This window comes from Anolis carolinensis, unplaced genomic scaffold (assembly GCF_035594765.1).
Source record: "Anolis carolinensis isolate JA03-04 unplaced genomic scaffold, rAnoCar3.1.pri scaffold_7, whole genome shotgun sequence".
NCBI lineage: Eukaryota > Metazoa > Chordata > Lepidosauria > Squamata > Dactyloidae > Anolis > Anolis carolinensis.
Window position 1 is genome coordinate 35,812,849 of NW_026943818.1, and position 16,449 is coordinate 35,829,297.

General features: G+C 36.2%; 1 protein-coding gene across 7 annotated transcripts in view; it reads left to right on the plus strand.

Moving 5' to 3' along the window:
- Positions 1-15,721, plus strand: part of ncln (nicalin) — a 28,437-nt gene extending 12,716 nt beyond the window's left edge. Inside the window, exons 6-15 of one of the 7 annotated variants that reach the window (XM_062959559.1) lie at positions 1,193-1,296; positions 1,404-1,492; positions 4,407-4,546; positions 5,139-5,329; positions 8,860-8,947; positions 11,323-11,361; positions 11,477-11,637; positions 11,907-11,960; positions 13,883-13,961; positions 15,216-15,721. In XM_062959559.1, coding sequence (XP_062815629.1) covers positions 1,193-1,296; positions 1,404-1,492; positions 4,407-4,546; positions 5,139-5,329; positions 8,860-8,947; positions 11,323-11,361; positions 11,477-11,637; positions 11,907-11,960; positions 13,883-13,961; positions 15,216-15,275 — 1,005 coding nt within the window. In that variant the 3' untranslated portion in view covers positions 15,276-15,721. Of the gene's footprint in view, positions 1-1,192; positions 1,297-1,403; positions 1,493-4,406; positions 4,547-5,138; positions 5,330-8,859; positions 8,968-11,322; positions 11,362-11,473; positions 11,638-11,906; positions 11,961-13,882; positions 13,962-15,215 lie in introns of those variants that run through there. The other 6 variants (XM_062959561.1, XM_062959558.1, XM_062959560.1 and 3 more) reach the window with 6 other exon arrangements.
- The last annotated feature ends 728 nt before the right edge of the window (positions 15,722-16,449 follow it).

Here is a 16,449-nt window from a genome sequence, read left to right on the forward strand (position 1 = left end):
ATAGATCTATAATTATAAATACGAATTTCACATATGCATTTCCCCCTGAAACGTTTGCAAATACCCCCTCTCTCTATGTGTGTGTGTGTATTTCCCCTACAATATTTGCAAGCCATATATATCTGTCTATCTAGACATGTCTATATATATTTGTGTGTTCATTTCCCCCATAATATTTGCAAGCCCTATATATAGGTAGGTAAGAATATATTCATATCTATCCAGACATCTCTCTTTATATAGATAATTATATCTATATAGAATTTGCAGAGACTTGCAAACGTATGAGGGTAAATTCATACATAAAAATAATGTATATGTATGGCTACAGATGGATCTATATGTATAAAGGATTTGCAAAGACCTGCAAACATATGAGGGGAAAATTCATATATAAAATTATTGTATATAGATACAAATATGAAGGTACAGAGAGATTGCAAAAGCTTGCAAAGGGTTAATGCCTATATATCTGTAGGAGAGTTTAACAAACATTTCAGGGGAAAATGCTTTCATAACATGAATGAATATATATTTTTCTTCTTCCTGACTTGCAAGGGCATCTTTCTCTTTTCAAAACATTCCCTTGGTTAAGAGTGAGGAAGGCTTTGCAAAAGAAAACACACTGATAAGGGAGGAGAAGAGAGAAATAGATCACATATTGCAAAAGAAAACACACTGATAAGGGAGGAGAAGAGAGAAATAGATCACATATTGCAAAAGAAAACACACTGATAAGGGAGGAGAAGAGAGAAATAGATCACATATTGCAAAAGAAAACACACTGATAAGGGAGGAGAAGAGAGAAATAGATCACATATTGCAAGCAATAGCCTTTAGGCTCTGTTGCCGGCTTTGACCTTGACCTGATTATAAGCCAGGGGAGACTTTTTCAGCTCATAAATAAGGGCTCATAAATAAATAAGTATATACGGTATATAAAAATGTAATGTGGCATTTTACTATGGAGTAAACAACAAAACCACTGAACCCAATCACACCAAATTTGGCCACAAAAGACATAGTCATCCAGTCTATGTCTTTCAATAATAAAAAAACTAGAAAAATAGTCCAAATTACAGAGGATGAGGAAGAGCCTTTCTCCCCCTAACTGCCAGTCAGAAAGGTAGGCCCCTCCCCCAACACCCAAGAACATATGTAAGGTTACACGTCCCTTCTCATCTCTCTCCAGTGGCTGTCTCATGGTGCGGACTCAAATGGCAGTGGTGTTGCCGTGCTTTTGGAGCTGGCCAGGCTCTTCTCCCGTCTCTACACGTACAAACGGACCCACGCCGGGTAAGAAACGCCCGGGTGGGGTGGCAGGAAGGGTTTTCCTCTTCTGGGAAGCTTCGTATTGAAAACAGAGACCTTAACTCCCCCTTTGTGTTCTGATGATGATATAGGTACAATCTGTTGTTTTTCGCCTCGGGAGGAGGGAAGTTTAACTATCAAGGGACCAAAAGGTGGTTGGAAGACAACCTGGATCACACAGGTGAGGTAGACCAATGGCATTCCTTATAGTATTTATTTATTTATTCGCGACATTTATGTCCCGCCCTTCTCACCCCGAAGGGGATTCAGGGCGACTCACAAGTTATATATACATACAATATATTATATTATTAGAACAGCACTATATAAGCACTATATAAGCATTATATATTATTACTAGCTTTGCCCAGCCACGCGTTGCTGTGGCCTTTGTTGGCCAGGTGGAATAGCAGTGAATAGCCTTGCAGTCTCAAAGCCTGGCCGTTTTCTGGAGTAGCTGGAGCTTTTTGTTGTATGAACGTAGAGGTATGGATGAGGGGTTGTGCTGCCACATTTAGTGTTTCTGGGTTGTGTAGTTTTGTCCTAGGCCGAAATTTCATTACCCTTTTATATACAGTAGAGTCTCACTAATCCAAGCTAAACGGGCCGGCAGAAGCTTGGATAAGCGAATATCTTGGATTATAAGGACTGATCAAGGAAAAGCCTATTAAACATCAAATTAGGTTATGATTTTACAAATTAAGCACCAAAACTTCATGTTATACAACAAATTTGACAGAAAAAGTAGTTCAATACGCAGTAATGTTATGATGTAATTACTGTATTTACGAATTTAGCACCAAAATATCACGATATATTGGAAACATTGACTACAAAAATGGCTTGGATAAGCGAGGCTTGGATTAGTGAGAATCTACTGTATATAGATAATATTAATATTGTAATGTAATACAATAGAATAATAATACACTATTATAATTGTATATTATATATTACATGTAATGTTGCTAATAATAGTGCAGTATAGTGGTATAGTAATATATAATGCTTATATTGTGCTATGCTCATAATATATTCATATAATATTGATATTAGAATGTAATACAATAGAATAATAATAATACACTATTATAATTGTATATTATATATTACATGTAATATTGTTAATAATAGTGCAGTATAGTGGTATAGTAATATATAATGCTTATATTGTGCTATGCTCATAATATAATATATTCATATAATATTGATATTAGAATGTAATACAATAGAATAATAATAATACACTATTATAATTGTATATTATATATTACATGTAATATTGTTAATAATAGTGCAGTATAGTGGTATAGTAATATATAATGCTTATATTGTGCTATGCTCATAATATAATATATTCATATAATATTGATATTACAATGTAATACAATAGAATAATAATCACTATTATAAATTGTGCTATGCTCATAATATAATATATTCATATAATATTGATATTAGAATGTAATACAATAGAATAATAATACACTATTATAATTGTATATTATATATTACATGTAATATTGCTAATAATAGTGCAGTATAGTGGTATAGTAATATATAATGCTTATATTGTGCTATGCTCATAATATAATATATGCATACTAGCTTTGCCCGGCCACGCATTGCTGTGGCTTATGGGAATCCTTTGTTGGCCAGGTGGAATAGCAGTGAATAGCCTTGCAGTCTCAAAGCCTGGCCGTTTTCTGGAGTAGCTGGAGCTTTTTGTTGTATGAATGTAGAGGCATGGATGAGGAGTTGTGCTGCCAAGTTTAGTGTTTCTGGGGTGTGTTGATGTGTCCTAGGCTGAAATTTCATTACCCTTTTATATCTATAGATATTATACTATATGACTATATTGTGATATTATTAGTAATATTACAATTAATATAAATATACAATTATAATAGTGTATTATTATTATTATTCCATTGTATTACATCATAATAGTAGGCAGAGTTTTTCACGGGCAGGTATCGGCTTTGCTTAGAAAGTAGGAGATATTGTAGGATGGTTGGGTGAGAGGCCATTCAAAGTGAGTGGATTGCCTTCTGCTCTCATAGATATACACCAGCTAGTTAATATGCAAATATATATATGCACACACACACACAATAATATGTATACACACACACACACACACACACTAACTGCCACTCTGGCGCAGAATGAAGAAGGGAGGCCAGCAAGACCCCATTCCACCATGTCTCCTATGTCAATATAACAATATAATAATATATAATACTAATATTATGCTATACTAATAATATAATATATTGTATATACATACAATAGTGATAATATTATGATGTAACACAATGTAATAAAAATAAACTATTATAATTATATATTATATATTACAAGTAATATTACTAGTACTATTGCTATATATAGTAGTGTATAGTACAATACAGTAATATATAATGCTAATATTGTGCTATGCTAATAATATAATATATTGTATATACATATAATGTTGGTAATATTATAATGTAATACAATCTAATTCTAATAGTACAATATAATACTATTTATATATTATACATTACATGTAATATTGCTATACAGTAGTATAGTACAATATAGTAATATATATTGCTATAATAATATAATTTATTGTATGTACATATAACTTATAAGCCGCCCTGAGTCCCCTTCGGGGTGAGAAGGGAGGGATATAAATATCACTAATAATAATAATAATAATAATAATAATAATGTTGTCTTAACAATTAAGCATGTGGAGGACCACTACTATTATTTATTATTTATTTATTTACTACATTTATATCCGGCTCTTCTCACCCCGAAGGGGACTCAGAGCAGCTTACAAATCAAATGAACATACAATATATTATTAGCATAGCACACAATATAGGCATTAAATTACTATATTGTACAATATCATTATATGGTAATATTATTAGTAATATATTAGTATTATTTATAATACTACAATTCTTCTCCTTCCTATCTCCTAACACTTTAGAATCATCAGAGTTGGAAACCTTTCCCAAGGATGACCGTGTTCAATCCTGCTGCCAGCCAGCAATACACAGCTGTTATTGTCTAACTCTGTCCGTTTCCTCCTTCAGATTCCAGTTTGCTGCAGGACAATGTGGCTTTTGTCCTCTGTCTGGACACTTTGGGGAGAGGCAACAGCATTCACCTCCATGTCTCAAAGCCTCCAAAGGAAGGGACCCTCCAGCATGCTTTTCTGATGGAACTGGAACTGGTAAGACTGAGAATACGTTCGGGGTTGTGAACAGCAGCCCTTTGGCCCACTCTCCCCTCCATTGGGGAATGATGCAGGACTGCGAGGGGGAGGTGGGCGGAGCCACAAATGGGCAGCCAGGTCTGGGATGGGCGGAGTTACGAGCTCTGAGGTAGGGCTGAGCTTCTATCTCGGAAGGAGGCCCCGCCCCTAGCCCTGCCCTTTAGTCCTAAAAGGTCTCTCAGGAGAGGTATAGAGGCTCAGCCCTGTCTCAGGCTCTTGGAAGGATGCCACGCCCCCTTCCCAAGCCCCGCCCTTTAGTCCTAAAAGGCCTCTCAGGAGAGGTATAGATTCTCAGCCCTGTCTCAGGCTCTTGGAAGGAGGCCCCACCCCCTTCCTTAACCCCACCCTTTCGTCCTAAAAGGCCTCTCAGGAGAGGTATAGAGGCTCAGCCCTGTCTCGGGCTCTTGGAAGGAGGCCCCACCCCCTTCCCAAGCCCCACCCTTTCGTCCTAAAAGGCCTCTCAGGAGAGGTATAGAGGCTCAGCCCTGTCTCAGGCTCTTGGGAAGAAGCCACACCCACTCACTGATCTATCTTCTTTGGGCTTCCAAAGGTAGTGGCCCACCAGTTCCCGGAGGTGAGGTTCTCCATGGTGCACAAGAAAATCAACTTGGCGGAGGACATGTTGGCCTGGGAGCACGAGCGCTTTGCCATCCGCCGCCTGCCCTCCTTCACCGTCTCGCACCTCGAGAGCCACCGAGACAGTCTGCGCAACAGCATCATGGACGCCAGGTCAGCTGCTGGGTGAGGAGGCTGTCATCGGGACTTATAATAAAAATAATTGGGAAGTGTTCGACTTGTGATTTTGTGATATGTAATACAGCATATCTATCTTGTTTGCTGTGTCATAATAAAATAATAATAATAATAATAATCCTAGACACTTTGGAAGTATCCGACGTGTGATCTAATACAACAATAAGCCAGCAGAGTGTCTGCTGTGGACTCATCTTGTTGTGTTTCAAATACTTATATACTCGAGTATAAGCCTAGTTTTTCAGCCCTTTTTTTAAGACTGAAAAAGCCCCCCTCGGCTTATACTCGGGTGAGGGTCCTGGTTGGCTTATCTATTGGGTCAGCTTATACTCAAGAATATATGGTGCATTTATTATTTCTCTCTATTATTACTGGTATTATTACATTTATTATTTTTCTCTATTTTTTATTATTAATAATACATTTATTATTTCACTCTGATCTTATTATTATTACATTTATTATTTTATTTATTTATTTATTATTTGCTACATTTATATGCCGCCCTTCTCACCCCAAAGGGGACTCAGAGCAGCTTACAAATTAAATTTACATACAATATTATATTAGCACTAGCTTTGCCCGGCCACGCGTTGCTGTGGCTTATGGGAATCCTTATGGAATAGCAGTGAATAGCCTTGCAGCCTCAAAGCCTGGCCGTTTTCTGGAGTAGCTGGGCCTTTTTGTTGTATGAACGTAGCGGCATGGATGAGGGGTTGTGCTGCCAAGTTTAGTGTTTTTGGGATGTGTAGTTTTGTTGTTTTATCCTAGGCCGAAATTTCATTACCCTTTTATATAGATAGATAGATAGATAGATAGATAGTACAATACTGGTAATAAATTATTATATTGTACTGTCTCTATATATTGTAATATTATTAGTAACTAGCTTGGAGACCCGGCGATGCCCGGGTCATTTGAGAAAGGCCTTGTTTGCCTGTGTTCCAAGTGTAGCCTATATCCAATGTCAGCTGGGTTCAGTGGGTGCGGGTGAGCTCCAGCTCCCATATGCAAGTCCCATCGTCCAGTGTCCATCCCCCTCCAAACAGAGCCAGTATGTAGAATAGGTCATGGGGGCTCCATGTACCATGTTTGGTCTTGATCAGTCATTTGTGTGGGTCGCGGTGCTCTCAGGAAGTGAGTGAAGGTATTGGAAGTCCCATCGTGCATGGTGCATCGTCCTCCAAACTGCACCTGGGTGTAGAGTGAGTCATGGGTGTTCTCTGTTTGAAGTTTGGTCTTGATGAGACATTGATGGGGGTGACAGTGGTCTCAGGAAGTGAATGAATATACTGCAAGTCCCATCATCCAAGGTCCAAGCTCTTTCAAACCTCACCAAGATGTAGAGTGGGCCATGGTGGCTCTATGTGCCAAGTTTGGTCTTGATCAGTCATTGGTGGGGGTCACAGTAGTCCCAGGAAGTGAGTGAAGATAGTGCAAGTCCCATCATCCACGGTCCCTCTTCCCCCAAACTGCACCAGGATGTAAAGTGGGCTACCCTGCACCTTTAATACAGTTTTGTCATTCATGGGCCTCACAGTGGTTTGTGGGAGGTGAATTGGATGAATGTACTGCAAATCCCATAATCCTTGGTCCACCCTCCGTCAAAGTGCTGCAGCATGTGAAGTGTGTCATTTGGGATCTGTGTACCTGGTTTGGTTCAGTTCTGTGATTTGTGGCAGTTGCTGTGGTCTCAAGAAGTGAGGGAAGGTACTGCAAATTCCATCATCCTTGGTCCATCCTGCCCCAATATACATCAGGCCGTAAAGGGGTCGACAGGAGTTCTGTGTGCCAAGTTTGGTCCATTTCTATCATTGGTGGGCATTGCAGTAGTCTGTGGGAGTTAAAGTGTTTGAAAGTACTGCAAATCCCATCATCTGTGGTCCATCCTCCCCCAAATGGCAGCAGGTCATAAAGTGCATCGTGGGGATGAAGTGCAGATTCAAGTTTGGTGCAGATCTGTCATTCCTGTTGGTCTCAGTGGCCTGGGATAGTGGCGGCCAATCAAAACGCGAGCACATATTCCGCCAGGCCAATCAAAACGCTGATACATACTCCGATTTCACTTTTATTATATAGATAGATATAGATAATATTACAATAATATTTTTACTCTATTTATTATTACATGTATTATTTTCCTGTATTTATTATAATTATTATTACATGTATTATTTTACTCTATTGGTAATACTGGTAATAAATTATTATATTGTACTGTTTCAATATATTGTAATATTATTAGTAATAATATTACAATAATATTTTTACTCTATTTATTATTACAGGTATTATTTTCCTGTATTTATTATAATTATTATTACATGTATTATTTTACTCTATTATTATTAAAAGGATACATAAGAACATTTACATTGAAGAAGATGAGAATAATGATTGGATCAGAGTTGGACCGTCTTATCTTAAATTTCAGCTTTATGTAAATATTCAAAAACATTTAATCTACAGATGCCTCAATTAAAATAATTTTATTGGTATCTGTTTTTATTTCTGAAATTCACCACCCTCGGCTTATACTGGAGTCAATGTTTTCCCAGTTTTTTTGTGGTGAAATTAGGTGCCTCGGCTTATATATTATACTCGAGTATATACGGTATATAGATAGCTATAGATATATATAGATACAGTAGAGTCTCACTTATCCAACACTCGCTTATCCAACGTTCTGGATTATCCAACACATTTTTGTAGTCAATGTTTGCAATATATCATGATATTTTGGTGCGAAATTTGTAAATACAGTAATTACTGCGTAGCATTACTGCATACTGAACTTTTTCTGCCAGATTTGTTGTATAACATGATGTTTTGGTGCTTAATTTGTAAGATCATAACCTAATTTGATGTGTAATAGGCTTTTCCTTAATCCCTCCTTATTATCCAACATATTCGCTTATCCAACGTTCTGCCGGCCCGTTTATGTTGGATAAGTGAGACTCTACTGTATGTCCATATATGTGTATTTTTGTATATATGTATGCATGTATATATTAATAGGCTAGAAAACTTCTTCTTCCTGTGCCTGGTGGGAGCCTTCGAGCTTCTCAAAGGTGAGCAAGGAAGGCACAGGAAGAAGAAATTTTCCATTAAAGCTTCCTTCTGAGCCTGCCTCCCTCGAGGCACCTTCTGCGCATGCGCACATTGATTTTTCCTGTTTTTTGTGATTTTGAGGCACTTGCAGTTTGTTTTCAGTTTTGGGTTTGCTGTCTAAACGCAGCGGGGAGGACCATGTCTTTTGTTGCCAAGTTTCGTGGTTTTGGGTTGTGTAGTTTCGCTGTTTTAATTAAAGTAGAAATGGTCAGAAGCTTTTTATATATATAGATATTTATGATAGAGCCAATTAGGAAATGACATTTATAACCCAGGAACAAAAAACCCCGGTTACCCAAGCTTCAGTACAATATCGTGGAAGCCTTACTACCGTTTTACATGATCTCTGCTCCCTCTCCGATGGAGAAATGATTCTGATGCTGTCGTTGTCTCTCTTTTCCCCCCAGGGCCAGAGTTGACCCCCGAATCCTCACCCGCAACACTCAGATTATCATGGAGGCCTTGACGCGGGTCATCTACAATCTGACAGAGAAGGTAGCATACATTAGCTGTGGGTGGGTTTTTCATAGGTTTTAAGTATTTTTTTAAATACTGTTCACGTTTCATTCCATTTTAATGTTTGCATATTATTATTATTATTATTATTATTCATTCCATAATGTACATTTTAATATTATTATTATTCATTCCATTTTAATTTTTAATAATAAAAATATTATTATTATTATTATTTTCTTACCTCGAGGTGGGGCATAACATAGTGATAAGCACATCATTGTAAAACGTTACGTACAAATACATATATTGAAATGTATTTCTGTACACAGAACAAATATTAAAATCCATAGGTTTTAATTGTATTGTACTTGGTTTTATTGTGAATGCTTTGTGTCTCCTTTTGGGGGAAAAGTGGGATATAAATAATAATAATAATAATAATAATAATAATAATAATAATAATAGTAGTAGTATGACACAGCAGCATATCTATCTTGTTTGCTGTATCATACTATATCATTGTGTCAATCATAATAATAATAATATAATAATGAAGTTGGGTTTTAATTATATTTTACTTGGTTTTATTTTGAATGCTTTGAGTCTCTGGGAGGAAAAAGTGGAATAATAATAATAATAATAATAATAATAATAATAATAATAATAATAATATGACACAGCAGCATATCTATCTTGTTTGCTGTATCATACTATGTCATTGTGTCAATAATAATAATAATGAAGTTGGGTTTTAATTATTTTGTACTTGGTTTTATTTTGAATGCTTTGAGTCTCTGGGAGGAAAAAGTGGAATAATAATAATAATGTTAGGTTTTAATTGTACTTAGTTTTATTGTGAAGACTTTGAGTCTTCTTTTGGGGGGAAAAGTGGGGCATAATAATAATAATAATAATAATAATAATAATAATAATAATAATAATAATGATAGGTTATAATTGTATTATTCTTGGTTTTATTGTGAACACTTTGAGTCTCTTTTGGGGAGGAAAAAGCGGAATAATAATAATTATTATGATTATTATAGGTTTTAATTGTACTTAGTTTTATTGTGAACACTTTGTGTCTCTTTTTTGGGGGGGAAAGTGGGGCATAATGATAATAGTAATAATAATAATAATAAAGCCGCCCTGAGTCCCCTGTTGGGTGAGAAGAGCGGGATATAAATGTTGTAATAAATAAATAAATAATAAATTATGTTAGGTTATAATTGTATTATTTTTGGTTTTTATTGTGAACGCTTTGAGTCTCTTTTTGGGAGGAAAAAGCAGAATAATAATAATAATAATAATAATAATAATAATAATAATAATAATAATATATAATATTAATGTTAGGTTTTCATTGTGCTTGGTTTTATTGTGAATACTTTGAGTCTTCTTTTGGGGGAAAAGTGGGGTATAATAACAATAACAACAACAGCAACAACAACAACAATAATAATATTAGGTTATAATTGTAATATTCTTGGTTTTATTGTAAACACTGAGTCTCTTTCTAGGAGGAAAAAGCAGATTATTATTATTATTATTATATAATATTAATGTTAGATTTTAATTGTGCTTAGTTTTATTGTGAACACTTTGGGTCTCTTTTTTGGGGGGGAAGTGGGGCAGAATGATGATGATAATAATAATAATAATAATAATAATAATAATAATAATAATGTTAGGTTATAATTGTATTATTCTTGTTTTGATTGTGAACGCTTTGAGTCTCTTTCTGGGAGGAAAAAGCGGAATAATAATAATAATATTATATATAATATTAACGTTAGGTTTTCATTGTGCTTAGTTTTATTGTGAACACTTTGAGTCTCCTGGGGGGGGGGAAGTGGGAAATAATAATAATAATAATAATAATAATAATAATAATAATAATAATAATAGGTTTTGTACTTAGTTTTATTGTGAACACTTTGAGTCTTTTGGAGGAAAAGTGGGGCATGATGATGATAATAATAATAATGATGATGATGATGTTAGGTTATAATTGTATTATTCTTGGTTTTTATTGTGAACGCTTTGAGTCTCTTTTTGGGAGGAAAAAGCAGAATAATAATAATAATATTATATATAATATTAATGTTAGATGCTTAGTTTTATTGTGAACACTTTGGGTCTTTTTGGGGGGGGGAAATTGGGGCACAATGATAATAATAATAATAATAATAATAATAATAATAATAATAATAATAATGCAATTTTATTTAAGCTTCCCCAAAGTCTTATAATATGTGGCAGGGTGGAAATATTTTCATTGGAAAGTTACCTGTTTACCTTTGATTTGGTTGGGTTTGTAAGCCCTAAGGCAGGGAAAGGCTTTGCAGAGCACCAAGAAAGGAAATCTAGAAATCATCCTTGGTGTTTCTGCTTTCTGTCTTTATCACTAGGGAGTCCCTGCCAGCCTGCAGATCTTCACGGAGCAGATGGTAAGCATTCAGTCGCAAGGAACAAAGGGGGGACCATTGGATGCTGCGGGAAGGAGGCTTGGCTTTGCCCCGAACGAACGGCCAGACTGCCTTTCCCGCTTGGCTTCCGCAGCAGATCCAGCAGGAGCAAATGGAGGCGGTGATGGACTGGCTGACCAGCCAACCCCGGGCCGCTCAGCTCATCGACAGGGACAGCCCCTTCATCAACACCCTCGAGTATTACCTGAGCCGCTACCTGAAGGACGTCAAGCAGCATCACGTCAAGGCCGACAAGCGGTGAGGATTTGGAATTGCTTTCCTTTCCCCTTTCTCAGGGGCAATTGAACAGTGCTCTCTGGCCAAGCAAGGACCAGGCAAAGTTCTGTTAAGCTATAATAATAATAATAATAATAATAATAATAATAATAATAATAATAATAATAATAAAACAAGATAGATATGCTGGATTTCATATCACAAAATCACAAGTCGAACACTTCCCAAGTGTCTAGGACTGTGGGAAGGCTTGTGTGTTTTGTTTTATCTTCCTTCTTTATGGCCCACAGAGATCCCGAGTTCGTTTTCTACGACCAGTTGAAGCAAATCATGAATGCCTATCGGTAAGTTTTCTCCTCATCCTTTACAAACCTTTTTTAGCCATATATGGTACATTTATTATTTTTCTCTATTATTATAGGTATTATTACATTTATTATTTTTCTCTATTATTATTGGTATTATTACATTTATTATTTTTCTCTATTATTATTGATATTATTACATTTATTATTTTTCTCTATTATTATAGGTATTATTACATTTATTATTTTTCTCTATTATTATTGGTATTATTACATTTATTATTTTTCTCTATTATAGGTATTATTACGTAATTTTTCTCTATTATTATAGGTATTACATTATTTTCTCTATTATTATTGGTATGATTGCATTTATTATTTTTCTCTATTATTATTGGTATGATTACATTTATTATTTTTCTCTATTATTATTGGTATGATTACATTTATTATTTTTCTCTATTATTGGTATGATTACATTTATTATTTTTCTCTATTATTATTGGTATGATTACATTTATTAGTTTTCTCTATTATTATTGGTATGATTACATTTATTATTTTTCTCTATTATTATTGGTATGATTACATTTATTATTTTTCTCTATTATTGTTGCTACTACTGTATACATTTATTTTACTCTATTTGTATTATTATTAATAATACATTTATTATTTCACTCTGATCTTATTATTATTATTGCTTTAATTATTTTACTTTATTTATTATTACAAGTATTATTTTCCTGTATTTATTATTATTATTATTACATGTATTATTTTACTCTATTATTATTATTAAAAGGATACATAAGCACATTGACATTGAAGAAGATGAGAATAATTATTTGATCAGAGTTGGACCGTCTTATCTTAAACTAGCTGTGCCCGGCCACGCGTTGCTGTGGCTTTTTTTAGTGGTGTTGGTCAATCTACATTAGGTTTTATTTTTGCTGTGACCCCCTACCTCTTTTATACTCACAATTAGTAGTAGTTGTTGAAGTCTGTTATAGTAAAGTTGAGGTGAGGGTCGTGAGGTGTTTGTTTTCCTTGTTTGTTTTTTTGATGTTGTTATTTTAGATTGGTTCCCTGGGTCCGCCATACCTTGTTTTTGAAAGGCGTTGTGTTCTGAAGAGTTTTTTTTCTTTGAGGTTTGGGGAAAGGAGGTGGAAAGAGGAGTATTCTGGAGAGAAGAGTTTTATTTCTGGGTGATCTGGGTGGAGAGCGAGGAGGTCTTTTTTGCGGCCGCGGATATGGTGGCGTCCGTAGTCAAAGGGGTTGGGTGAGTAGATTGGGTGGAATGGCGGGAAGCACGAATTGGCCATTTTTGCGCATGCACAGATGATGCGTTGTGGGTTTGTGTGATTTTCTGTCCGTGTGGAGGTGCGTGATGTGATCTTTCGTTGTTTCAACCTTAAGGCGTGGATGTTGTATTGTGTGGTTAAATTGCTAGGTTGGGGGGGTGTTTAGTTTTGTTGTTTTGCTCGGTGCCGGGATTCTATTACCATTTTATATATATCTTAAATTTTAGCTTGATGTAAATATTCAAAAACATTGCCTCCATTAATGTAATTTTATTGGTATCTATTTTTATTTTTGAAATTTCCCACCCTCGGCTTATACTTGAGTCAATGTTTTCCCAGTTTTTTTTTTGTGGTAAAATTAGGTGTCTCGGCTTATTTTCGGGTCGGCTTATACTTGAGTATATACGGTAGGTTATGATTTTACAAATTAAGCACCAAAACATAATGTTATACAACAAATTTGACAGAAAAAGTAGTTCAATGCGGTCAGTTTATGTAGTAATTACTGTATTTACGAATTTAGCACCAAAATATCATGATGTATTGAAAATATTGACTACAAAAATGCGTTGGATAATCCAGAACCTTGGATAGGCAAGTGTTGGATAAGTGAGACTTTACTGTATAGATAGATAGATGATTATTCTGTCCTTTCAGGGTGAAGCCGGCCATCTTCGACCTCCTCCTGGCCCTCTGCATTGCAGCGTACCTCGGGGTGGCCTACGTCGCCGTCCAAGTGAGTCGGAAAGAGCGGGAGCCTCTTGATCAGATACAGGCCTAGAGGAGAGGGAGATAGGGAGAGGAAGCCCCCGGTGGCGCAGTGTGTTAAAGCGCTGAGCTCCTGGACTTGCAGACCGAAAGGTTGCAGGTTCGAATCCAGGGAAGCGGAGTGAGCGCCCACTGTTAGCTCCAGCTTCTGCCAACCTAGCAGTTCAAAAACATGCATATGTGAGTAGGTCAATAGGTACCGCTCCGGCGGGAAGGTAATGGTGCCGTAGCTAAGCAAAGAGACCTTCAAAGACCATCTAGATGATCTATAAGACCATAGGTAAGCAAAGAGACCTCCAACCCTAAGTCTAAAGTTTAGGACAGGGGCCAGGTCAATGACCTTGGAGGGCCTTAGTTTGGGGACCCCTGATCTAGACAATCATAAGACCATAGGTAAGGAAAGAGACCTCCAAAGGCCATCTAGATGGTTTCAAAAGACCATAGGTAAGGAAAGGGACCCTCAAAGGCAGTCTAGATGATCTCATCAGGTCATCAGAAGACCATAAATAAGGGAAGGGGCCCTCAAAACCATCTAGGTGATTTCATAAGACCATAGGTGAGGAAAGAGACCTCCAAAGACCATCTAGATGGTTTCATAAGACCATAGGTAAGGAAAGGGACCTTCAAAGGCCATCTAGATGGTCTCATAAGACCATAGGTAAGGAAAGGGACCTTCAAAGGCCATCTAGATGGTTTCATAAGACTATAGGTAAGGAAAGGGACCCTCAAAGGCCATCTAGATGGTCTCATAAGATTATAGGTAAGGAAAGGGACCTTCAAAGGCCATCTAGATGGTTTCATAAGACCATAGGAAAAGAAAGGGACCCTCAAAGACAATCTAGACGGTCTCATAAGACCATAGGTAAGCAAAGAGACCTCCAAAGACCATCTAGACGATCTCATAAGACCATAGGTAAGCAAAGAGACCTCCAAAGACCATCTAGACGATCTCATAAGACCATAGGTAAGCAAAGAGACCTCCAAAGACCATCTAGACGATCTCATAAGACCATAGGTAAGCAAAGAGACCTCCAAAGACCATCTAGACGATCTCATAAGACCATAGGTAAGCTAAGAGACCTCCAAAGACCATCTATATGGTCATAAGACCATAGGTGAGCAAAGAGACCTTCGAAGGCCATCTAGACGATCTCATAAGACCATAGGTAAGGAAAGGGACCTTCAAAGGCCCTCCATTGACCTGTTTCTTTTTGCTTCCCAGCACTTTGGCCTCCTCTACAAGCTGGTTCAGCGGCTTTCCCTGAAATCCAAGCAGCAGTGAGAAGGAGCAAAACCGCAAACTCCACCCGGACTGTTGCTTCCCGTCCACCTCGGATGCTGCTGCCTCAGTCTTCCCTTTTGCCTTCTCCCTTCTTGATTTGGCGACACTGGAGACGGGCGATGTTTTGAACCCGCAACTCCTTGGCGTTGTGGCCAACCCGCCTCCCTCCTTCCTCCCGTCCCTGGGACTTACAGGGATCCGTTATTCCTTCCAGATTGAGCCAAGGATGGATGGAGAGAACTTTTTTCTCTCTCTTTCTCTCCACTTTGGACAAAAAGACATTTCCCGTCGATGCAAAGCTGCTATAGACACGGAAGCAAGTGTCTGGCATGTTGCCTATCAAATGGAGAACTTGAACAGGGAAATCGGTTTGGGTTTCTTTTTTTTAACAAAAAATAAATCCACAATATATATGCACATGTAAATTAAAGAGAGCTACAAAGAGGTTTCTCTCTCTTGTGTTGTGTAATTTGAACCCGCAGCATCCATTTACCGTTCTGCTTCCGTTTTTGTTTTTTTTCAGCCACCCGCCTCTTTGTGCATTTTTAAAAATAGTTCAGACGGCAATGGAGAGGTAAGGGCTTATAATAATAATAATAATAATAATAATAATAATAATAATAATAGCAATAATAATAATAATAGTGATAATGATAATGATGATAATAATAATTTTGTGATACGAACACCAGCATATCTATCTTGTTTGCTGTGACATATAGTAATAATAATAATAATAATAATAATAATAATGTAATGATAGATAAGTTATTGAAGGTTTTCATGGCCGGAATCATTGGGTTGCTGTGCGTAGTAATAATAATAATAATAGTGATACTAGTAGTGATAATGATGATGATAATAATAATAATTTTGGATTTCGTATCACTTGTGATTTTGTGATACGAAATCCAGCATATCTATCTTGTTTGCTGTGTCATAATAAAATAATAGTGATACTAGTAGTGATAATGATGATGATAATAATAATAATAATAATAATAATAATAATAATGTAATGATAGATAAGTTATTGAAGGCTTTCATGGCTGGAATCATTGGGTTGCTGTGCATAATAATAATAATAATAATAATAATAATAATAATAATAGCAATAATAATAGTGATAATGATGATAATAATAATAATAATGATTTTGTGATACGAAATCCAG